This window comes from Pipistrellus kuhlii, unplaced genomic scaffold, assembly GCF_014108245.1.
Source record: "Pipistrellus kuhlii isolate mPipKuh1 unplaced genomic scaffold, mPipKuh1.p scaffold_m20_p_43, whole genome shotgun sequence".
In the NCBI taxonomy this organism is placed as follows: Eukaryota; Metazoa; Chordata; class Mammalia; order Chiroptera; family Vespertilionidae; genus Pipistrellus; species Pipistrellus kuhlii.
The window spans coordinates 2,436,313-2,461,644 of NW_023425544.1; the positions used below are offsets into that span (position 1 = coordinate 2,436,313).

Below are 25,332 nucleotides of genomic sequence, written 5' to 3' on the forward strand. Positions count from 1 at the left end.
CAGGGCCAGCCCGAGACACAAGCAAGCCTCGGAAAGTGGTTGCACAGCCATCCAGGGCTGCCCAAGATTCAGGTATCCAGGGCTGGCCGAAGCTTGCACTGCTGGCAGTGGTAGCAGCAGAGGTGTGATGGAGGCGTTGCCTTCGCCTGAACGTTGGGTTGCCTCCTGACCCTGAGAGCTCCTGAACTATGAGAGGGGGCAGGCTGGGTTGAGGGACCACCCCCTCCAATGCATGAATTTTTATGCACTGGGCCTCCAGTTTTATTATAAAGGAGGAAATTAAGGTTTGGTAAGGTTAGGACACTTGCCTGGAGTTACACAGCTAGTAAGTGGAGGAGTCAGGACTTGGACCCAGGTCAGCCAGACTCCAGAGCTTTGTTTTAAACCTCTCTGCAGCCCAGAAGGCAGTCCTGGGGGCTTGGGAAGAGGAGACTTCCAGGGAGCATATCCTCCAGATTGGAACCACTGAGCAACCTATGGAAAAGTTCAACTTCCCTGTAACAAGTTCAATTTAATTATAAATGTCCCAACTCTGGACTAACCATATGACTTATAAGGTCCCTACTGAAAAGTCCTTGGAGAATGCCATGGTTTTATGAGCCAGTGTCAGCTTGTGGAAGTGGGAAAAGGATGCCAAGAGTAGCATTCGGTTCTCCAGTCCTGGCCAGTTCATAACAGAGATGAAGGCACACTCCTTTAGTTCTCAGCCTGCGCTGGTCCCAATTCCATTCGTGTTCGTTCTCTAGCACTTCAAGGCAGAAAATGAAAATATATGAGCAAGAGAAAGCTTTGCAATAACTGCGGCATGCCTGCTTTAAAGCAAGCCCATTGGGTATTACTTTATCCATAAAGAGAGTTTACACTAGTGTGAATGCCACATTTTGTTTCCCCTCGCAATGACAATTAAAAAAAAAAAAAAAGATCAAAGCGTATTGTACAAGTATGTGATGTTTGACATTGGATAAAGTACTCTTTTTCAAAACAGACATTTTCCAAAAACATAACTCGCTAGACTAATGGGCAGTGAGAAGCCAAAATGACTGCCCTCCGCCTTCTCCTTGTGTATCTTTGCCAGAGTCCTTGGGACTTGCCAAATCCGGTCATGCCTGCTTAGCTTGCTCGACTGATTGTGCCAGAAAAGAAAATAAGACACAGATGTATTTGAGCTCTTTGAGATGCCAGTAAGAGAGACAGCTAATGGCTTCATTTCGACCCTCCCCTTCCAGCTGGGCACAGGTGGGGGATAATGAGGTCCCTCTCCCTAATCAAACTCAATTATTTACTACTCTCTATAACCGCAAAGACATTCACATTCCGTTCAGAATATAAAACACACCGTGGGCTACTTCCAACCACTGCCACTGGGTATTTATAACAAACTCAAGTGGCTAACAGTTTGCCTTGGCAGGAGTTTAAGTGTATAAAGTTTTGCAAACTGTTTCTGTTCAAATATGTCCTGCTGAAATGGGGTCCCAGGCGGGGTTCCATAACTGTCAGGTCAGTGAACTGCATAACATCTGAGAATGTATTCAGCACGCAGCACAGACAGGATCTGAAAATCAAACGCTTCGTTCTACGCAACCTTCTGAGAAGCATCACCGTTTTTTTTCAACAGCAAGACTGACATTGTATTAATAAACATTACAAGTCACTAGCCTGACATGTACATAGCAGCAGCTGACAGACTCCAACATAAGCTGAGGGGAGAACAGAGGAAATCAAAATGAGACATAGTAACCAAACATGGCCAAAGGGGTTGGATCATAAAACAAATCACATTAATGTCAGAAATGTGAGCCCTAAACTTTTAAGATATATAGCAACTGAAGCAACAATCTGGTATAATTTTTGGAAACCAAAGTAAGCTGATGGCTATCTGAAATGTGTGCTTTTATTGGGAGGAACAAAGTGAATCCTGGCACACCGTCAGCAGACAGACATTCCAGGGAGTAAAACATACACATTTAGCTTGTCTGACCTTTAAATTCTTAGAAGTATGTAATTAATGCTTTCCATCTTTATTACTTGCTCCAATATTTCTGCCACTTTTAAAGAGACAAAGAAAAATCTTTTCTTTTCTCTAGACAGTAGCTGTTGCCAAAAAGGGAATCAAGTCAGATTTACAAATACAAAATTAAACAGGCTGCATATGTTCATTTCCATACACGAGGACAATCTGGACAATGAAAATGTTTGCTAATATAACAGAATGGAAAGAAACAATACACAGTTGGTCCTCTGTGACGTGAGCAAATAATAAATAACTAGGAAAATGTATACCCATACTGTCAGGCCTGGTTACAAAGAATACAGCATCTTTTTTAAAATTTTTTATTCTTCATGCTATTTTAGCTCTGACCCTTATTAAACTGAATGAGCTTGCGTAAATATTATAACTACCTGTGATCTGCAGCTTATATAGATGGTCCTTGACTTATGATGGCGTTACATTCCATAGACCTCTTGTAAGTTGTAAACATTGTAGGCTGAAAATGCATTTAAATGTTTTTTGTATTTATTTGTTTTTATTGACTTCAGAGAGGGTGGGAGAGGGAGAGATAGACACATCAATGATGAGAGAGAATCATTGATCAGCTGCCTCCTGGATTGCACCCCCCCACCCCCAACTGGGGATCGAGCCTGCAAACCAGGCATGTGCCCTTGACCGGAATTGAACCTGGGACCCTTCAGTCTGCAGGCTGATGCTCTATCTACTGAGCCAAACCGGCTAGGGCTGTTTTTGTATTTATTTATTGATGTTAGAGAGAGAGAGGAATAGAGAGCATGAGAGAGAGAGAAAGAGAGAGAGAGAGAGAAAGAGAGAGAGAGAAACTTCGATTTTCTGTTGCACTTATTTATGCATTCACTGGCTGTATCTTGTATGTGCCTCGGTGGGAGATCAAACACACTATCTTGGTATCAGGAGGACACGTTAAACAACTGAGCTACCCAGCCAGGGCTGAAAATGCATTTAATGCACCTAACCTACCGAACCTCCGAGCTTGGCTTAGGCTAACTTAAATGTGCTCAGAACAGAATATAATAACAACAACAAAAATACAGGTAACACAGTACATTGTAGAGTACTGGTTGTTTACCATTGTGATCGCGTGCGCAAGTGGGAGCTCAGGTTCTCTGCTGCTGCCCAATATCACGAGAGGCTGTCATACTGTATGTACACCACTAGTCTGGGAAAAGATCCAAATTCAAAATTTCAAGTACGGTTTCCACTCAATGTGTACTCAATGTATGTTGCTTTTACACCATTGTAAAGTCAAAAAAATATTTTAAAAAATGTTTTCATTGGTTTCACAGAGGGGAAGGGAGGACTGAGAGACAGAAACATCAATAATAAGAGAGAATCACCAATCAGCTGCCTCCTGGATGCCCCCTATTGGGCTGCAGCCTGCAACCTGGGCATGTGCCCTGACTGGGAATTGAACTATGACCTCCTGGTTCATAGGTCGATCTCAACCACGGAGCCACACCAGCCGGGTAGTCAAAAAATCTCAAGTGGAATCATCATAAACCAGGGACCATCTGTCATACGTTTAAAAAAAGAGGTGCTTATAAGCAATACACCAGATAATGGCTCGTGGGTTTACAGAATCGTGTGTGTGCGCAAAAATACTAATTTTCCTCTTGTTTTTCTTCTCTTTTGTTTTCTCCAGACCACAAAGCAAATCACATAATGGTGGAGAGGCTTCAAACTAATACTATCCTTTCATAAAGGTCTGGTCACTTGGGTTGTACTGGAGATCTAGTCAAGAAGTTATAGGAAAACAACCCACCCTTTAGAAAACCCCTCATACAGGGAAGAGCAAGGAATCTAGGCCTCGCCTCTTTAAAAGGCCCCCGGGCTCCCCCTTTATGCAGAGCCAGAGATGCCAAGGCAGCCTCTGGGAGCCCTCTGGGCCACACTGCCCGAGGCAGCCCGGTTCTGGTGCTATCACCATCTGTCCGCTCAGTGGTCCCTTTCCGACAGAGCAGAATCCTGACTGCATTCTATTTGCTCTGCAGTCCTGGTTAGAACAGTTCCTTTCCCACGTCCACCTGATATAATAAACATTTTAAGTAAAACACATACATATGAGGGCAGGGTAATTGCTCTTACTGACTTCTGATCTAGGGGATCCTGTCCATTTTATTAGTTTTGACTTTCCTTCCCTTAAAGCTCAGAGTAGCTAGCAGTCAGCAATCGAGGGGCTCCTGTTTATATGCTTCCTGCCGGTTTTCCACTGGGAGAAAGACACCAGGAGGAAAGGGGGGAAATGAGGAGAAGGAGCAATGGCTTCACTTATTTTGCTGGAACTTCACCCTCTGAGTTTGGACACATCCTTGGCGACCGACTCCTGAAGGTCTGCTCTGTCCTGCATTTGCAGGAGAAAAAAGTCTAACTTAAAGACTAGAGCCCAGAAAGGCGAATGGGAGGTTGCTGAATCAATAAAATATACACAGGGCAAATGGTCAGCAATCTGCACTATTTCCTCAGACAACTGAGAAAAAGAAACAAAATTCAGTGACACTTTTGTTCTAAAGACTCACATCTAAAGATTCTGCTTTTTCTCGTGTTTTCAGAAACACTCCAGACATGTCGAATAAACTCTCCTGAACTTTAAAAAGAGAAAAAGATTGGGTATGAATGTTTGGGAGTGAAAGTGCAGGAATGGGAGTAACTCAGGGGGAAAAAAAGAGTATTAAGTTTAGAGCAGTTATCGTTATTCTCTGCCTTTTCCCCACTCCCTCCATTCCCCGGAAGGCGGGGTTCATAGTGAGACACTTCTCCTGGGAAGGTATATTCATTCCACTCCCAGCCCTACTCTACTAAAAATCACTGATTTAAAAGCTATGGTTTTAAAAAGGACTTTCAGTTTAAAACACCGCTATGATCACATGTTAACATCTATGTGTAAAAATTATGTGTTAATGAGAACAATTTTTTATGTAATCAATAGGTAATATCATTGCAAGTGAAAAACTATTGGAAATACCACTGTATACATCTTTTAAAGTAAAAAAAAAAAAAAAAATCCTAATGAAACCTTGTGATGTGATTTCTATTGGTTGTATTATAAATTGACACCAAGCAAGAGTCTAAAGAGGATTCTACTCTGACCAATAATTTTACTAACAAAAAATTATCCTAAGGAAGTTATTCAAGAGAAAGAAAGTAGATATAAATAAGGACTATCATAGAATCACTTAAAAGCAAAACAAAAAAACAATCTAAACATCCTATGACAAGCATCCACTATGCACATTTCTGTGTTCATGCTCATCACATATTAATGGTTTGTTCGACAACTATCTTCCCACTAGAGCATAAGCTCAGTGAGTTTAGGGGTTGTCTATGTCTAGATCCTTGGCACATAATAAATGTAGGATGCAGGATTTAAGAACAGATATTGAAATATTTGTAATATGATTTTAAGCAAAAATAACTATGTGTGTGTGTGTGTGTGTGTGTCTGCTAGAACTGAAACTCTGTATGTATATACACATGAAAATGACTGTACAAAAATGAAAGTAGTTGTATTAGGATGAGGAATCATTAGATAGCTTTTAAATTACTTCAAATATTCTTTAAGGTTGTTGTTTTAGTGCCTCTGAAAAGTAAAAAGAAGGAACATATTTGCTGTTTTGTATACTCAACACAACTTCATAGAAATGAAATGGCAATTATAAAAGCTTGAAGAGTCACTTCAGCTCACCCACAGGGACCCAGGTATCCATTTTTTGCTCAAGGATAGAAAGACACAAAATACTCATATATCATAGCTAGCATAACCCTATTTTTAGTAAAATCCTGGAACAAAGGCAATATGTTTTAAAGAGACAGGTGGGAAAGTCCTCTAAAGCACTTTTGAAGAGTGAATTTGCTGGTTACTAACAGCAGGGGGTGCCAAAGGGATCGCTATTGTTCCCAGGAGATGGCCAGGAGGACTGTCTTTATCCACCTTGGCTAAAAAGCTTAAGCTGTGCTGAAAAAATACTGTTGGTTTCCCCCTAACAATGGGGACCTATGGGTAAGAGTCAGGTGCTCCGTAGGCTTGAATGAATAAAAATTACATTTTTATTTTCACTAGCTATTTGACATTTCCTTGCATTAGAGTCAACAAATCAGAGTTTTTAGTGCTGGCGAGTCGTCATGAACAGAAATCATAGATTTAATGATAGCACACTCAAGTTGGTGCAGATGTCTCCAATATTACACTCAATCACTCCTTTGAAACCAAATTTCAGGAGTTACTGGATCTTGTTACTCAATGTATCAACACCATCCATATTACTATTCTATCACAGATTTAACAGTTGATAACTTTAAATACAAGAAATCCTTGTGTAGTCATGTGAATGTTACTTTCTGCATTTACAAACACTTCTCTGAGAAGGGCTCTCATAGGCTGTACCAGACTGCCAAAGGCACAGGATCCTTAGAATCAGGTTTACAACATGCTGCTAATGAACAGGTTCTGATAACCAAGTGGGACCACATAAGAATCCGAAGCAAAGCATAACTTTTAATAAATAAAAGAAGTGATATGCCCTTTGCAGAAGTGATGAAAGGAGAGTGCTAGGTCAAAAGAAGGAAAATGACACCCAAATCAAAGAAAAGGAAGACTTTCATAGATCCTCCTCCAGAGAGCCATGAAGTAATGCACATAACATCTGACACCAGTCAGAGACTGCCCGTTGGGTCTGAACAAGCTGATGAACAAAATTTGGAAAATGAGAAAACTAAGCCAGACTTTTATCCAAAGAGGTTTAATTCTTTATCTCAGATATATTCACATAACGTACACGATCCTTCCCATAACAGTACTCATGAGGGTTCAAGACTGCGTATTTCTTCTAGTAAAAATTTGATTTAAAAAAATGTCCTGGAGAGCTCACCAGTCTCTGCAGTGAGTGATGAGCAGGAGGAGATGACAGGGATGACGTTTCAAGTCACCCAGAGAACACACAAGCCAGGAGCATGTGGCAGAACACTACAGGACCTGACAAATACCAAATTTGTTTCAAATAACACTGCTACATCTGAAAACAAGTCAGAAGATCTTAGTTTAGAGCTGTCAAAACGAAGAAGGTGCGCTCCTCTCAATTTGAAAGAGCCAAGTCTCAAAGACAAAAATGAAAAGATAAGGTGAATTTATGAATTCTGGTTTTTCTGAATTCTGAAACCATAACGAGTCAAAATGGATATAATTAGAAGAGGGAAATACATGAAGTTTTTTTTCCTTTCATTTTCTGCCTTTTCATGGAGTATTGATTTATCCATTTTTGTTTATATATTGCATAATATATCTGTTTTGTAATATTAAATTGTATTATAAAATTTAAAATATTTTTTGTTATTCTATAATTTATATTCCTGCTCATTCAACTTTTTCAATGTTAATAGATTTAACTAAACAATAGCTGTTAAGTTTTTAACTAATAAAATGCATAATAAATAAGAAAATAAATAAAGGAAGACCACCAAGAGGAAACATCGAAATGGATCTGAACAAAGTTGGTGAGAAAAGGCAGTATGTTAAGTCACAAGAGAGAAGTGGCTGGGATGCACATTTTCATTCAGTTGGAAGAGAATTTTTGCTTCACAGGCTCTGAAGTGCCCCAACCTGTCCAGAGGCCCAGCTCATGGGTGGGACATTCAGAGATCGATGTAATACAATTTGCTACTACAAAGCAGTCTGTATTTAATGTAGGTGCAGAGGCATGAAATACAATGTGAATGTTATCCCCAACATCTCTTTGGAAGTAATCATTACATGTGGACTCTCCAGATACCAAATATTCATTTCATGAACAAAATCAAAATCAAATCCAAAATTACACCAAAGGCAGAGATGAGATACTGAGATTAAGCAACAGAGTCAATACTCACATTCGAACAAAGAGTGACTCTTTGGATGTCAGACCAGGAGATGAGTACTTTTCAACCAGGGCCAAAGTACTGAAGCCAAACTTATGAATGGGCTCATTGGAATCCAGTGGGGGGAAATCTGTGTCAACCTCCCCATCATCCTCAGCAATGTGCAGGCAGTAGGCATTGACATTGTCACTGAAAGGAAAACCAAAAAAATGAGTGAAAACCAAACAGAAAAAGGAACTCGGCGACCAGAGGCCCTGATGTGCAGCAAGCAGGCTTGGGAAACTGCTGTCCTTCACCCCAAGGCCTGCAGTTATATTTGGATCCCCCAAGTCCCACTTCATTTGATAAGGAGAAAATACACGGCAGTGCAGAGGGGGAAAACCAATGTGAAACAAGAGCCTTCACACTCCTCTGTTCTTCCAACAAATACTTACTGAGCACTTGTTGTAAATAAGACACAGAACCCTTTAGATCAAAGATGAGATTTAGCAACGGTCCTCAAGGAAGCTTACAATTCAGCAGGTGGAAAAAGTAAACACTATATTAGTTATAAAATAATTGTAAATATCATGAAAGAGATTCACAGAACTATAAGAGAGAAAATGATCTGGGGGAAATCGGTGGACTTTGATTTATGGTCAGGATTAAGAAAATATCTGCTCTAGCTCAAGAAGTAACAAAGACAATCAATACAGTTCTCCCTTCTCTGAAGAAAATCAGCCTCACTTGGCAGGACCTGATTCCAAACACCAAGGGTACTTAATGGAGTAAAGCAAATGACCTGATTTATCCTGACCAACTGCTTATGGACTTTTCTCACTTCCCTAGAATGTTCAGTCAGTGATCCCAGTTTCCAGCCTCTCCCAGTTTGTAATCAACATGCATCTCTTTCTCCTTCTTTGGGGAATTAAAAAGTCTATTTTGCTGGAAAAGGTTGGGAAACTCTTATCAACATAAAGACAATTTAAAACTGAAACCAACTTAAAACACTTTAGATACTTTATATATTGTATAACTGCAAATCTGTTTGTGAAATTGCAAATCTGTTAGTGTTCAGAAGCATGAACCTAATAGTTCAAAAGCAGTGGGTTTCTAAATTCTGCAGCTTAAATTTGGAGTTTTAATTATATGATTGATGCTTAAATTAATTAATTGCAAAGTGTATGCTAATTGTTTAATTGGTTGCTTGATCTATATAGATCATTTTTTGAATTAAATGAGTTGATTTACAAAGTTTATTGATTGGATGTGACAATGAATTATTTCACTGACTACCTGATTTGCAATTTTCCCAATTAATTCACAAATCTTTTGCCGCAATTCTGCTTACTGAGAGAGAGCCTACTTCAGGTGATCTATACTCAGTCTGTCACGATTAAGAGATATTTATTATATAAAACAGGTAATAAGGACAGATTAAAATTAATGGGAACTGTAAATCTGCTAAATGGATGGATAACAAGAAAGTAATCTGGCTATGTTTGTCACTATAAATTTCATGTATTTGCAATGCTGTTAATTTAAAATTCATCTCTGAATGGTATGGGAAACTTACAGATCTTTGCAAGAGGTTATTAACACACAAAAAACATGTGCAGAAGCAGAAGAAAGCCGTTTAGATGAATAAAATGTTCTGGTGGAGGACCTATGAGCTTTGTGTCCAGGAAGACTTGAATTCAACCCTAACTCCATCACTCAGAGAATAAGCTTCCTTGAGTTTCAGTTTCAACTTCTATGAAAAGGATATAATCGCCTAACTCAGGGGTGGTTGTGAGGATTAGATGAGATAATATATTAGTGCTGAGCATAGAACAGAGTTTAAAAAAAAAAAAGGCATGATAACTATACAAAGTCAGATGGAAAATAACTTTGACAGTTATATCAATCCTTAAAGATAAACTGTGTGGGTGCACATTAGCCAGAAAACAATAATGAAACTGAGTTCTATGAGCACACATCTGTAGCTGGAGTTAACATGTCCACTGTGCTCCAGCCTTGGGGCCACTGAGCCTCCGGGGTTTTATGACCACGGCAGACAATGATGAAGCAAGCAGTGGACAGCACAGATTATTTATGGCCGTGTAAATTATCCTGAGGAATGCCTGTGATTCCCCAGCATCGCAGAGGTTTCAAGGGCAAATAATAATACTATTGATCAAAGCAGAAAGCCAAGCACTGGTATCAGAAGAATTCTGCTTTGATTGTCATGGGAGGCCCCACAAATCCCCTCAAAACAAACTCAACAAATGTCACAGGCTGAGATCTGAGAACCAAAGACTCCCAGCCTAGTGCTGTTATTCTCCCCAGTTCTGAATACAAGGTGTGAAATCACTTATTGTTTCAAAAAAACATTTGCATAGTGCCTGCCCCGTGCTGCTGCATGACCCAGCAAGGAAAAAATGAATGACTCACTCTGTATTATATACAACTACAGGAAGTCTTTCCTGGTATACCAGTAAAGTTTAGCAGAAAACAGTGCTCCATCCCCTAAAACCTCTTAATTGAATGCCTAAGGGAGAAAAAAAAAAAGACTGAAATTCCATATTTTGCGAATGGACATATTGGTTCTTTCTGCCTTTATACAGGAATGATTAATGAAAAAGCTACCGTGGTATTTTGACTTCTAAAACTGCTTCAAGACTCCAAATTAGTAATCCTATATAATAAAAGCGTAATATGCAAATGGACCGGCAGAACGACCAGAATGACCGCTGGACCAGTCACTATGAGGCGCACTCACTGACCACCTCCTGGCCTCTCTCCCTGGCCGGCAGGCTCCAACTGCCTGATGGCCACCCATGGTGGGGGGGGAACTGCCGAGCTCTCGGTCCCTTCACCTGGCCAGGAGACACCAATCAGCCAACGGCGAACGGGGAACCGGGGGTGGGTGGCATCAGGGGGCGGGGCTGGCTGTGGGCACCTGGGGAAGATGGCCCTGATCACAGGCCAGGCCTAGAAACCATACCTGGGCACAAATTTCATGTGCCAGGACTCCAGTAGTACAATGACCATTAGTATCATTAGCTATATTTATTGTGGGCTAGGTGCCAGGTATTGTGCACGGTGGGTTAGACACATAAGATCAATGAATCTTCACATCATCTAAGTCACATTATTAAGTGTGTTTTCTTACAGATTAGAAAACAGAGGCTCAGTGAGGTAAATGGTTTAAGATTAAACAGCATGTAAGCGACAGAGCTGAGACTCAAACCCAAGTAGTCAAGAACCCTCCCTCCTGACCCCCACCCATTTCTCTGCCAAAGCCATGGCGCGCTCCTATGGAAATGCTACATACTTTGAAAGGAGGAAACCATGTGCATTATAAAAAAAAAACACCCCAGAAGTTTAGAGACATTTATTGCAACCTCCTTGCTGTTACAGCTGGGAAATAGATGCTAGAAGAGAGGAATGACATGGTCGGGATCGCCCAATTAAACAGGCCAACGCCAGGTCTAGAGAACTCTGGCTCCTTGCTTCCGTTCCATTTCCCTTTGATCAAATCAGAAACTGGTGGCATTTTGAAGTGGGGAGGGAGGAGGGGAGGGGGCCACTGTGGTCCCTGACTCAGGAATTCACCAAATATAGACATCTGGAACTTATAAAACAGTGAAAACGGGCGCCTCCTTATGACACAGTTCAGTGGAATGAAGGGAGGTTTTGCAGTCAGATCTGGTTTTAATGCTAACTCAACCTTTAACCAGCTTGTGACCGAATCTCTCTGAGCTCCATTTTCTCATCTATAAGAAGCTTTCGTTGATTTCTCTAGGATAGGGGTGTCGAACTCAATCAGAGAAGGGGCCAAAATCTAAAATCCAGCCTAAATCGCGGGCCGAATGGTTTACTGAACAGTCATAAACTGTCATTGTGATGGAAACGCAGCGGAGTGCAGTGATGACAGCGCGGTGCGGGCCACATTGCAAGGCCAGGTGGGACGGATTTGGCCCGCGGGCCTTGTGTTTGACACATGTGCTCTAGGAGAATCATTTGGAAAGTGATTCTCCTCTGTGGCCTTCCAGAACTTGGTTGACATTTCTGTATGTAACATTGTTCCTTTACTGTTTATGCATCTATGTTCTCCTAATGAGCGGGATCCTATTGTCTCTGCGTCCTCACTGAAGAGTAAGTGGCCAGCATTTAGAAAGTACTTAACAAATACTTGTTGAGTGAATGAATATATGAATGTGTAGACTGAATCACTGTACCCATAAAAAAACCATAATGGGTATTATTATTTTTTTATTCTCACCCAAGGATATGCTTTTTAAATTGATTTTATTGAGAAAAGGAGAGACATCCACGTGTGAGAGAAACATTGATCAGACTAAAAGGCAGAAGACGAAACTCAGGCTGCCCCTCCTCCTCTTCCTCCTCACACACTAAAAAACGACAAAACTCAGTCTTCCAATGCTCCCTAGATCCGTGAAGGGCACAACATAGTACAAAGTTGTGCAAGTCAGAAACCTTTGATACGTCTTGTTTCCCACACTTCCATATCTAACTCATTCCTAAGCCATGTGAATTTTTCTTAGATTTCCAGAATCTCTCCCTTTCTCTCAATCTCTACTGTGGCCCTGCCCACCTCTCGGTCTCTTTCCACTCCATCTTCTCTTCCCTTCTTTGTGCTCTGGCTGCACTGGCCTTTAGTTCCCTGACCACAACATGCTTCCTCCTGCCGCAGCATCCCTGCCCGGTGGTTCCATCTGCCAGGACCTTCCCCTCCACATGCCTCTGATATCATTTTCTCGGGGAATTTCTCCCTAACGCAACTCCCAGGCTAGACTCTTTATAAACAGCATTCCTTCCCTTTCGAGCACTTAGCTCAGTTTTTAAGAAAACCTTATTTGGTTTAACTTTTTAAATTTTCTGCCCATTTCCTTTACTAAACTGTGGAACTCATGACAGAGAGTCCACATATGGTTCCATGAACCACTCTATACTCAGCAAAGTGCCTGGTATATAGCAAACACTCAATAAATATTTATTGTATACAATAAGTGAAATGAGCCAGTTACAAAGTGCTAATACATTTGATAACTTCTTTTTCCCCACGAAACTATGAATTTATAGGGGGAATAATGAGATTTCTCTTGTACATTTTAGACCCTAGAACTCCATAAATATTTGCTGAATGAAGGAATGACTGAGGAGTTAAGCCTTCGAGATTAAGCAGGATATCAAGAAGAATGAGAGAGGCGTTGCTGACTAAGGAAACAGCAAAAGCAGGCATGGTATTAGTGCCAAGAAGATGCCATTTAAAGAATGTGATATGTTAGGATGCATGGGAGAATAGCTGGGGGGTCAGAGTGGGGGTTAGGCTGTATTATTTAGGTAAGTGATTCGCAATGATGACCCTAAGGAATATAAATTAGAAGCAGAAACCTACAAATGGGAGAAGAGTAGATAGAGATGGGTAGGCAGACAGCAACAAAAACAACAAAAAGGAAGGAAGGAAGGAAGGAAGGAAGGAAGGAAGGAAGGAAGGAAGGAAGGAAGGAAGGAAGGAAGGAAGGAATAAAGAATTCTAATTGCAAAGTTGTCAGAAAGCATATAAGGTCAAATATTCCTATATACTTTCATGGCAAAGCACAATTACGTGCATCATCGGGGAAGGCCAAATTATGCTACTGTTGCTGAACTATTACTAGTTTGGTTTGTAGTAGTAGCTGGTTATAGTTACAGTATTTAGCAGCAACAGAAATGAACATTTACTGAGCACTTGCCATGTATTTTCTTAATTTTATTTTCTTAACTACACCCTATTAGGAAGTTTCTATTCTTGTTTTACACACGAAAACTGGAGCACATGAGGCTGAAGGGATTCATCCAAAATCAGCCTGATAGGTCGGTATTAACGCCAGAATTCAAATCCAGACTATGGCTTTGGATCCCCCACTCAACCACTATGCTATACGCTGACTAAGAAGGCAGAGGAAAATGTTAAAACATTTCAGAGCAGTGGTCGCCAACCAGTGGCCCGTGGACCACTGGTGGTCTGTGAGGTCCGAAAGGTTGGTGACTGCTGTTTTAGAGGGCTTCTATGAAAAACTATTAAAATTAAGAAAGTCTGATACTAAAGGCGATAAACCCTCAACCATCTACAAAACCCCAAGGTTCCCCAAGGACTCTAGACAGCTGAGCTACATTAGAATGAAGTGGATCTGTAGTGAGCTCCATTGCATGGTAAAACCATGTCTTTGCATATTCTAGAGCTGCACTTTCCAACATCTGGCTGCTGAGCACGTGAAATGTGGCCAGCCTGAATGGAGATGTGCTGTAAATAGCAAATAAACACGAGATGTCAAGCATGTGAAAAGACGCTCAACATCATCTCATTAGGGAGTTGCACATCAAAACAACAATGAGATACCACTGCACACTTATGAGAATAGCTAAAGTCCAAAACATTTACAAAACCAACTGCTGGTGAGGATGTGGAGCAAGAACTCCCATGCATTGTTGATGGAAATGCCAAATGGTGTAACTATTTTGGAAGACAGTTTGCCATTTCTTAAGAAAGCTAAACATAGGCTTTCCATACAATCCAGCAATTGAACTCCTAGGTATTGGCAAAATGAATGGGAAACTTATGTCCACACAAAAAATTGCACATGAAAATTTATAGCAGTTTTATTAATAACTAGAGACCCAGTGCACCAAATTCGTGCATGGGTAGGGCCCCTAGGCCTGGCCAGCAATCAAGGCCAATTTGTAGGGTGACCAGTGGGACGATTGGGGGCCCCTGCTGGCACCTGCCTTGGCTGGCCTGGTGCTGCCCACTCGCTCTCCCCCTTCCCCCCTACTCCCAAGTCACCTCCCTCTGGGAGGCGATCGGGGGTGGGGGCCCCACTGGCACCCGCCTTGGCTAGCCTGGGCCTGCAGGCTGGGGGCAGCTCCTGAGCTGAGCGTTTGCCCCCTGGTGGTCAGTGCACATCATAGTGACCGGTCATTCCACTGTTCAGTCGATTTGCATACTAGGCTTTTATTATATAGGATTCCCACAAACTGGAAGTAACCAAGCTGTCCTTCAATAGGTGAATAGGAAAATAAACACTGGTACATCCTTACAATGGAATATTACTCAGCAATATAAAGAAATGAGCTATGAAGCCATGAAAAGACACAAAGGAACCTTGAAGTGCATATTTCTTAGTGAAAGAAGCCAGTCTGAAAAAGCTACAAATTGTATGATTCTAACTAGCTGACATTCTAGAAAATGCAAAACTATAGGGGCAGTAAGAAAAAACGAGTGGTTGCCAGAGGTGAGGGGGCTAGATAAAGAGATGGAGCACGGAGCATCACTAGGTCAGCGAAACCATTCTACATGATGAAATCTTACAGAGAGCACTCTACTGTCAACGACTGACTTCAGGTAATAATAACGTATCAATACTGGTTCACTGATTGTAACAAATGTATCACACTAATATAAAGTGTTAATAAAAAGGAAAGATGAGAGGCAGGAAGTAGATATGTAGGAACGCTATACTTTCTGTGCAATTTTTCTGTAAACCTAAAACTACTTTAAAAAATAGAGTCTACTAAAAATGTTTTAAAATCTTATAGGTAACCAGCCTTCAAAATTACGTGAAAACAGAGCTTAAAGCAAGTTGATTCACATGAAGCCAACATATCACTGGCTACATAAATATTAGTATGGAAAGACATTGACTTAAATTGGGTCAAAAAAGAAAGCCCTCACAAAATTATTCATCATATCTACACCTAAAAGGCTGTACAGAGACACATTAGACTAGACTAGTGCAAAGAAGAACAAGGGGGAAAAGCTAACTGTACTGCAATAAAGAAAAAAAGGGGGGGGGGGCAGGCCACAATACAAAAATAAAATAGGGCTGTTTTATATTGAAAAAAGTATAACTCACAGTAAAGATATGAAATACATGAATCTTTTTGTGCACTGACATATACAAAATGGAAACTGCTGAAATCTCAGGAGAAATTGACAGAAGCACACAACAAAGTAGAAACTTTAATCCATTTCTCTCACTCATCCACAGATGAAATAGTTAAAACATGCAAGAACATGATAGTAATTAAAGATGCTGATTTAATAAATATATATTGAATTCTGTAACCTAAACAAAATATTTCCAGAATCCATAAAATATTTATAAAAATTTACTGTGTAGTAAGCTGCAAAATATAACCAAACCTCTAAGCAGAAATTTTATATGCCACATTGATCAAAATTCAATAAACATGAATCTATATAACAAAGTCTAAATTTAAAAATTCTTCCAAATAGATAGTTTCCCCTAAAAAAAAAAAAAAATCACTGTATCAAAATAAGTAGGATAATAAATACCACATTCCAATTTTGCTCAAGAGCTAACAAAGGAAGCCAAGAATTCCAGCTAAATTCTCCATTCCTTCCCTGCGGCCAAAGCCTACTACCATACACAGTTTACAAGCAGAGACAAGGGAACCATGCTCTTAAATAAATGGTTTTCTTGACGAGCAAACTGAAATGCAACTAGCAATATGGACCCCTGTGAATGGAGAGCCCCTCCAAAGGGCCAACCCACTGGGGAGATCAAATAAGGACCCATCCCAACACCTAAGTTCAAATAAGCTAGAAAGAAAACACTTGCACTACACTGATAAGAAATCCAATGAATTTACTTTATAGATTGTCTTATACCAAACACAACTGAGAAATCCATGTAAGAATTGTAAAACATTTCAATAGATCATAGTTTCTTTAACTTCAATATAATTCTGTAATTCAAATTATAGTCATAGAGCAACTATTTAAAAATGTCAACACACTTGATATACTTCAGGAATATAAATTTTAATAAGATATACTCAATTTCAGAGGCTTACAAACGAATACAAGAGATAGTCCCTATTTTTGGGGTTCAGAATTGCTAATTATATTGGCTGATTATACCTTTCCTTATTAATATCTGGTTTGCTTCATTTACTACTTTCTAATAAGAATATATTGAAATTTCCCAGTTTGATCCTGGATCAGTTAATGCCTCTTTAAAACTTCCTTAAAATAGTTTAGACTATGTTGCTAGATACATACACAGTCAGAATTGTTATATTATCTTGATGGGCTGCTCCTTTTTATCATATAATCTACCAAAATTTCCCTATTGACATGTTTTTGCTTTAAATTCTACTGTTTGATGCCTTGCCACTGGTCCAAATTTAAGTAGGGGAGATAAGAAATTAAAGTAGGGAGACCAATGCAGCAAAGCACTTTCAAGTTCAAGCTATGATGTACAAGCATAGAGATTCTACATTCAAGTTCTACATCCTATATAATAAAGAGGTGATATGAAAATTGACCCTCATGCCCTCGCCCATTGGTCACAAGATGGCTGCCACAGGATGGCTGGTAGGGGAGGGCAGTTGGGGGCAACCAGGCCTGCAGGGGAGGGCAGTTGGGGGCAATCGGGCTGGCAGGGGAGCAGTCAGGTGTCAATCAGGTTGGTAGAGGAGTGTTTAGGGGGTGATCAGGCTGGCAGACAGAAGCATTTAGGAGCAATCAGGCAGGCAGGTAGGCGAGCAGTTGGGAGCCAGCAGTCCCAGATTGCGAGAGGGATGTGATGTTGAACATCCCCAGAGGGGTCCCAGATTGGAAAGGGTGCAGGCTGGGTTGAGGGACACCAACCCCAGTGCAAGAATTTCATGCACTGGTTTTAAAAATAATTGTTTAATGAGGAATACAGTCTAGTGATTGAGAGATAAAACTGAGTCAACGACTGGCAACAAAGAAAACTAATTCAGACCAAAAGAAATAATGCAAAAACCTTGGCACTGAACAGACCAGGAATCAAATCCTGACTCTGCCATCTCCCACTGGTGTAACCTGCAGCAAGTAACAATTCTCCTATGCAGAATGAGGGTCATAATGCTCACCTCACAGGGAGCTAGGAGAATTCAGTGAGAAATCAGGTACGAAACACCCAGCATGGTCCCAACTCATGGTAGGCACTTAATAAACATTAGTTCCCTCCCACTAACTCCCACGCTACTTTTATCAGCAAGCCTCATAAAAGGGTTTGTAATTGCAACATGCATTTTCCTCATGTCTGGATTCACAAACTTATCAGTGTATTTACAAGTAGATTCTGAGATAAGCCTGAGATACACAGGTCCAAGATCTGGTGAGCAACCTGGCCTGCATTAGAGTGGGCGTCTGGTTCCAGGCCAGTGCCTAGAAACACGGGGCCCGAATGCAGTTTGGGTGGCCAGGAGACAGCCAGGAACTAGAGCAGCCAAAAAAGAGGAAGGATTACTTGAGCTTCGGCTCCCGTCCTTCGCTTGTGTACTGCCAGCAGATGAGGCCGATCAGGTCCTGCACCCTGGCACTGGCCATGGTCACCACGGTCATTGGCAGCAGTCTGTCCTGGCTCGAGTGTAAGGGGAGGTAGACATCGATCTTCTTGGTGGCTGTTGTGCCTACATGACCCTGCAGACAGAACACATGCATGAGGGTAAGGCATACACTTCTGGTCATGCAGACCCTGCTGGGCCTCCACTACTGCTCTCCGGCCTGAGCAGCACAGCCATCTCGGATCCTTCTTGTATAGACCTGCTTATGAGCCTGGAAAGATCCCCCAAGTGGAAACACTGTCTAGTTTTAATTTTTTTTTCTTTAATATTCATTTTCTAACCGTCTAATTGATCCAATTTTGCCAGCAGTAAGATAAAGGAGTGGTACAATTAAAACCAACAAATCAGAATGGTGAGCAGATCTGCTGGTTAGTGGCAGGAGACTTTCTTTGCTACTTATTCATTGTGACCTTGGAAAAGTCACAATGAGACCTTGGCATCAGCTGCCCTCCCTGAAAATTGCGGTCTTACTCCTTGAGACCTTGGGAAGCTGCCACACTATCTGGGGAAGCTTTTAAGCCTGCAGCACTACATCAAAGGGCTTTCCTTCTCAGAGACTATGGGAGGCTAATTCTATGATGTAGTGTACTTCAATCATCTGCTATGAAGTTCAAGGGTCCCTAGGCTTCCCTTTTTGCTCTAACCATCATACCACACTGCCAGTCCCTCCCAAACACCTATTCCTTCTCCCTCCCAAACCTCTCACTCCCCTTTGGAACTCCAGCACTAACTGAACATTCCCCCCATCTCTGGCCAGTGTGGCTCAATTGGTTGAAGGCTCAGATGATATGACATCTCCTCAGAGAAACCTTTACTGAAAATTCTATAGAAAGAAGCCACCCTACCAGTGTGGCTCAGTGGTTGAGCATCAACCCCTGAACCAAGAGGTCAGTGGTTCTACTCCCGGACAGGACACAAGCCCAGGTTTCAGCCTCAATCTCCAGTAGGGGGGGCATGCAAGAGGCAGCCAATTGATGTTTCTATCTTTTTCTCCTTCTCTAAAAATCAATGGGGGGAAAATATTATAAAAAAAGAAAGAAGCCCTGACCAAAGTTATTCTCACATATATCCTGTTCATTTTCTTCATAGCATTAATAACTTTACATTATGTATTTGTTCATGTATATTCTTAGTGTACGCCTTCTCCACTAGCCTCTGAGCTTCATGAGGGCAGCTATAATAATGTCTGCTTTGTTTACTGCTCTATACACAATGGCTAGCACTGTGCTTACATAAAAGATTCTCCCTCAAAAAATCTGTTGAGCTGCAAAATGAATGCATAAATAACTTCAATGACTACCAAGATATAAGACAGAAACTCAATAAAAGCTAGTTTGCTCCATCCATCCCTCTTGCCTTTCCTCCACAGGTCTGTTTCCTGGAGGTAGATGGAGAATGGAGGTACCTAAGCAACCACATGGTTCCAGCTTTAACATTATAATTGTATCATTCCAAGGCAGAAAAAAAATAGATCAGAACTAAGGTAAGGAAATACATAAAATCTGTTTTAAAACATTTGAAGAGAAATTCCACATCTCTTATGACCCAGCATCTATTGTAATATTAGAACCATTGATTTTTTTTTAATGAATCTTGTCTCTATGTTATAAAGCAAATAATAAAAAAGCAATTCTCTTACATAATGCATGCTCTCTTGTGCTCTCTTATGCGTACATACACATGCATATACTCACATCCATGCATGTTTTTCAGCCTGAAATAATTCCAATGACTAGCAAAGACATCTCTAAACAGCAAGTGTTTGGCCTTGTTAGGCAATTAAAGGGTTAAAATTAAAATAAGAGCAAGCTTTCTGGAGTTTCTGGTTTGTCACTCCCTTATCACTCTTCTCAACCTCCTTTTACACCCCACCAGTTCTTGTACTTGCTTTTCCTTCTTACATTTTTATTCCTTCTCCTTCCTCTGAAGAACTAGAGCTGAGGGACTATCGGAATAACAGTATCTCAAATTAGGAAGGTTCAATGAGATGACTGATGTAAATGTGCTTCACGAACTGTAGAGTGCTTTAGAAATGCAGAGCAATATGCTAGAAAGGGCTTAAGTTTTAAAATCAGACCCATTTCTATTACTCAAGGTTACATGAGACCAAAGATGGATGCTATAGGAGCCCTAATAATACGTTATTATTATAACAAGAACTGATATTTATAGCTGTTAAATAAATTCGGCAAAATTTATTAAATTTTAAATAAACTCTCACAATCACTCTAAGAGGTAGGATTCTATCATTACCCTCATATTACAGATGAGAAAACTAAGGTGATTAAGGCTACTGGCATCTACTCAAGATCCCATAACCAAGGTGGAGGAGGCGAAATTTAAGCCCAGGTCTGTTTGACTCCAAAGTCCCTGCTTCCAACACCAATGCCTTCTTTCCCAACAGTCATCCTAATGAAATCATTCCCACTTTCAAAGGTTTGGAAATCATCTCCTCGCCTCTGCTCACAATGAACCGGAAGTGCTGCCTAAAGCAGCCTCCTTCGGGGGTGGGGTGAGGGGGGTGGTGGGGAGAGAGCTAGCTCTGAGGGGCCAGCCAAGAAGTGTTCTGGGATTAAGACTCAGAGAATGTCTCTATTTTAAGTTGACTAAGGGCACTATTGTTAAGGAATGATACTCCTATGAATCCCTTTATCCTCTTTATCTCACTGTGAAATAGCAAGTGTGGGGGAAACTATGAGAATAAATATGGTGGATGCTTATTAAATGAAAAAAGTGCTTTATCTTTTTAAGTCTCCTAATTCCATCTGGAGGCACTGACGCCGGGAACGAGTATCTTGCACAAACACTGAAATTACATATTTTTTAATAAGGAGCCTCGTCTGAAAAACTCAAGGCGGTGGCAGTTAGCTCTGTCTAATAGTCCCTGTGTTGCAACATTTAGAGGGAATCATCTAAAATATAAAACAATCCATCAACATAATAGAAAGTAATTAACTTATTAAAAAAGAATAAGGTGACCAAAGGATTAAAAGTATTCATCACACATCAAGGCAAGCCATATTTCAAAGACCCAACATCTTACTATTAAAAAGCAACTAGCAATCATAGTTTCACTGCATGGCAATTTATGTTTCCACAACATGGAACTAGGGAAATGGAGGTATAATTAGAGCATAAGGGGTCAACACAGAGATAGGGAAAACTGGTTTAGCACCATCTTTCTCAGTCACTCATGCATTCAACAAACACCCACCGAAACGCCATGTGGGGCTGTGAAGACAAAATCAAGCGAGACGCAATGCAGATCCTCATCAGATTCACTGTATCCTGGAGGTCTGCGTGTACAACGTAATAAAAAGCTTCAGGGTCTATCGTGTGAGCTCAGAAGCAACCAAGACCAATGGGGGCCTCCCTCCTAGATAAAAAAATGTGCCCTTCCATCTAATAGAACCACCAACCAAGGAAAAGATGCTTACTGTACTTAAACACCAACTACCAAATACACAAAAAGTGAATCGAGGTCCTCTGAGACATGGGATCATAAGTGATTTTAATTTTCTGCTTTATATTTTCTGCATTTTATATAATGAGCATGCATTATTTTTATAATCAGAGACAAAATAGTAAATATTATAATTATGAACAGAAGAGGCGATAAAAAGAACTACCACAGAGGGCCTGAGAGCGTTGAGAGAGGATCCGAAAGGGAGCCCATGTTAAGGCCTCCAGCATGATTTATTAAAAACACACCAGGTGCCAGGTGTGGTGACAGGCTGTTGAAAAAAATGTTTTAAAATGTAATTCAGACACCTTCCTGTGGCAGGCTAAGTGATTTTTATCAAAGAAAATAAAAAGTAATAAACCCGCAAAGAGCTGACAAACTGGGATTTGAACAACTCTCTCCAGGAGCAGCCCCTAATCAGGGAATGCCCCAAATTCAGGTTTTGAAACAAAAAAGTTTGTATTCCCTGTAGCAAAACTATTCCTCAACACAAATGCAATTCCTGAAGATCAGCTGGACTCCAGAGTTATATCACACGGCCTCTCCATGACTTGATGGCTCTGCAAATGCAGCCAAATCTCAACCTCTCCATATCCAAGATCTATTTTCTTCTTCATCCCTTGTCTCTCATTCAATATTCCATCTCACTGAAGGCTTTCACCACCTACTCTGGTCTCAATCTAGGAAATTTAACTCCTCTGTCCCATCTACATCCAAATGCCTCGGAGACATCTCTCAAATCTTTCTCCTCGCAGCACTGCCCTAGTTCATTGCTAGAGTATATTGAATGGAAGTTAAGAGTACAGATTTGGGGTCGGCCAGATCCAGGTTTGAACCCAGACTCTGCCACTTGTTTAGCTGCCAGACCTTAGATGTTGGGTAACTAGCTACACCTCTCAGAACTTCCATTCCCTTGCTTGGAAAGTAATTAAGATGAATAGAAAATGGTACATAGTCAGTGATTTTTCAAAAAGTGCATACATATCAATAGAATGATCAATATTCTTTTAACACGTGATTTTAAACATCTGCATTATATTACAGCATGTAGTGATACTATCAACATACTCCCTGGTTGATACACTGTTTCTGGTATTTCACTATTATGAATAACAGTCTCATAAATATTCTTATGTAAATGTATGTGCACATTTTCCTAGAAGTAGATTATTGAGTCAAAGAGTATGAATGCTTTATGGCTTATAACATATACTGTAAAAGTTTACTTTAAAAAAATATTTTATATTATTTTTAATTTCTTTATTAATTAAGATATTACATATGTGTCCTTATTCCATTACCACTTAACTCCTCCCCCATTCATGCCCTTACCCGCCTATTGTCTGTGTCCACTGATTAGGCCTATATGTATGCATATAAATTCTTGGGTTGATCTCCCCTCTTTACCCCCACCATCCCCTACCTTCCCTGAAGTTTGACGTTCTGATAGAAGTTTACTCTTTTGAAAAGTGTCTTTATGTTAATCATGCAATGTTGATGTTATGAATCATACATCATTGAATTAATTAGTCCATAAGCCCTGGCTGGGTGGCATACCCCACCCAGCATCGTCCCATACACCAAGAGGTCAGTGGGTTCCATCCCTAGTCAGGGTGAGTATGTGAGGTAACCAATTAGTGCTTCTCTTCCATCTGATTTTCCTCCCTCCCTCTCCCTTTCCCTTTCTCTCTCTTCCTCCCTCTCTCCTTCCTTTCCTTTTTCCCTTCCTCTCTCTCTAAAATCAGTAAAAACATATTTTCAGGTGAGGACTAAAAATTAATTAATTAAAAAGTCATAAAATGTAAAAACCTTAACAATTTAAATAACTTCTAATAGGTAGAATGTGAATACGTACAGAATTACAATATATAGATTTTTAACATGATGAGTTATTACAGCTATAGATTTTCTCCTATTTGATCCCATTAATTAAAATATTCACTTTGCTGCTTATCATAAAGTTAATTTTAAAATTATGTATCTGATAGTTTCCAAAATAGGGGAAGTAGGAAGAATAGATGGTATTCAGTTCAAAATAATCTTGGATTAAGAAACATTCACATTAAGGGAAGTAGCTAAATCAAGTCTTAAGGAGAGAAGGGTTCAGTTAGCGGTGCTACTTAGCATACAGGTTTGTCGGTAATAAATTGAGTATCAGATCTCAAAACTGTTGCTAAGTGTTCAATTTCTCTGTCGAGGGGAAGAAACCGAAAGGACAGACAGCTTGGCTTCTGCAATTAAAGAGACAAAAAGCAGGCGGCATTATTTCATTAGTCACAACTGCACAAGCAGATCATTATATGTAATTTTAATGCAGGAATAAATAAATCAGTGTATCCAGGCAATGTAACGATGCAAATTCATAGGAGGGTTATTTGTAGCCTTCAGAAGTTAAAACTCTCTTAAAGGAATGGCTACAGTTCCTTCCTGACAGTACCTCCCCCCCCCCCTCCCTCAGCAGGGCTTGTCTTCTACCAATCGCCTCGTCCTCAATGACAGATTGGTACAGGTGTCTCAAATTATCATTACTCCGATGATAAATAAGGGATTTCATTTGATTAAAGTGATTCCAAACAAAAGCTGGCCTAAATCTGGTCGGAGCCAGGTTTAACAGACGGAAGTAAAGATGGCCTAGATGAGGTGGAAAAGAAAACCCAGACACCAGGCTGCAGCAGGTTGCTCTCAGTAAGCGCCACCTCTGTGGGTGTGGAGAAAAATCTCACTCTTTTACATTCAAAATGGCAGCACTAAACTTATGAATAGATGTTGAGTGAAATTCCATGACAGATCCATTCAGAGCTAGGATATCCTTAGTGCTATCTTAACCCTCAATAAATCTGGAACGCTTAAAGGCTATTAAATTAACATTTCCCTGATCTGGCACCTGTAGTCAAGTTAATTTGTCAAAAACATTTCTACAGTTTGTCACTGGACACAGTATTTTCTGACAAGGTAAGTTTAAAATAAAATGGACAAAAATCTCATTAATTTCTTCTGAATCACCAACCTTGGTTCCATTAAGCTTTTATTATTAAGAACGTCAACTGTCACTCTTTCTTTCACAAGGTCAAGTTCTGCGCTGGGTACCCCCAGGATCCTTACTGCATTAATAGGAGTCAGGGAGGAGTGCAGTGTGGCATTAAATGAATAAGTTGTGGAACCAGAAAGACCTGGGTTCCATTCTCAGCAGTGCCACTTACTGTGGGTCCTTGAACAATTTTATTTAACCTCTGAGTTACTATTTCCTTATAAAAGTACCTCCTTAGGGAGTTGTTTTTTGTTTTTTTTTAAAGAATTCAATGAGATTATGCACGTAAAGCACTTTTATCACTAGTCCACAGTAAATATTCAAGAAATGTTGGATGTTTGATAGGCTTCCTCTTTCCCTGCTTATTTACATTCGTAGACTTTAAAAAAAATCCTTATTGTCATTATAGACTTTGGAAGCTGCAAGGAATTTTAAGGGTCATCCCCTTTAAAACATTTTCCCCACTGGCTGTCCAAAAACCTTCCTAGAGCAGCGGTCACCAACCAGTGGTCCCACTGGTGGTCCCTGAGGTCCGAAAGGTTGGCGACCACTGTTCCTAGAGCATCTTCATTGATGAGGTAGGACCCTGCCACCTTC

The 25,332-nt window shown here is 40.4% G+C and overlaps 1 protein-coding gene across 14 annotated transcripts in view; it reads right to left on the reverse strand.

Moving 5' to 3' along the window:
• Positions 1–25,332, reverse strand: part of MAPKAP1 (MAPK associated protein 1) — a 181,271-nt gene that overhangs the window by 96,152 nt on the left and 59,787 nt on the right. For 12 of the 14 annotated variants that reach the window (XR_006739881.1, XM_045572087.1, XM_045572086.1 and 9 more), the window contains 2 exons: positions 18,148–18,320; positions 7,889–8,065 (listed from right to left, as the gene is read on the reverse strand). Coding sequence is in view for 13 of the 14 variants with exons in the window: in XM_045572083.1 (XP_045428039.1) it covers positions 7,889–8,065; positions 18,148–18,320 (350 nt within the window). In the remaining variant the exon portion in view is untranslated. The remainder of the gene's footprint in view (positions 1–7,888; positions 8,066–18,147; positions 18,321–25,332) is intronic. The other 2 variants (XM_036411959.2, XM_045572084.1) reach the window with 1 other exon arrangement.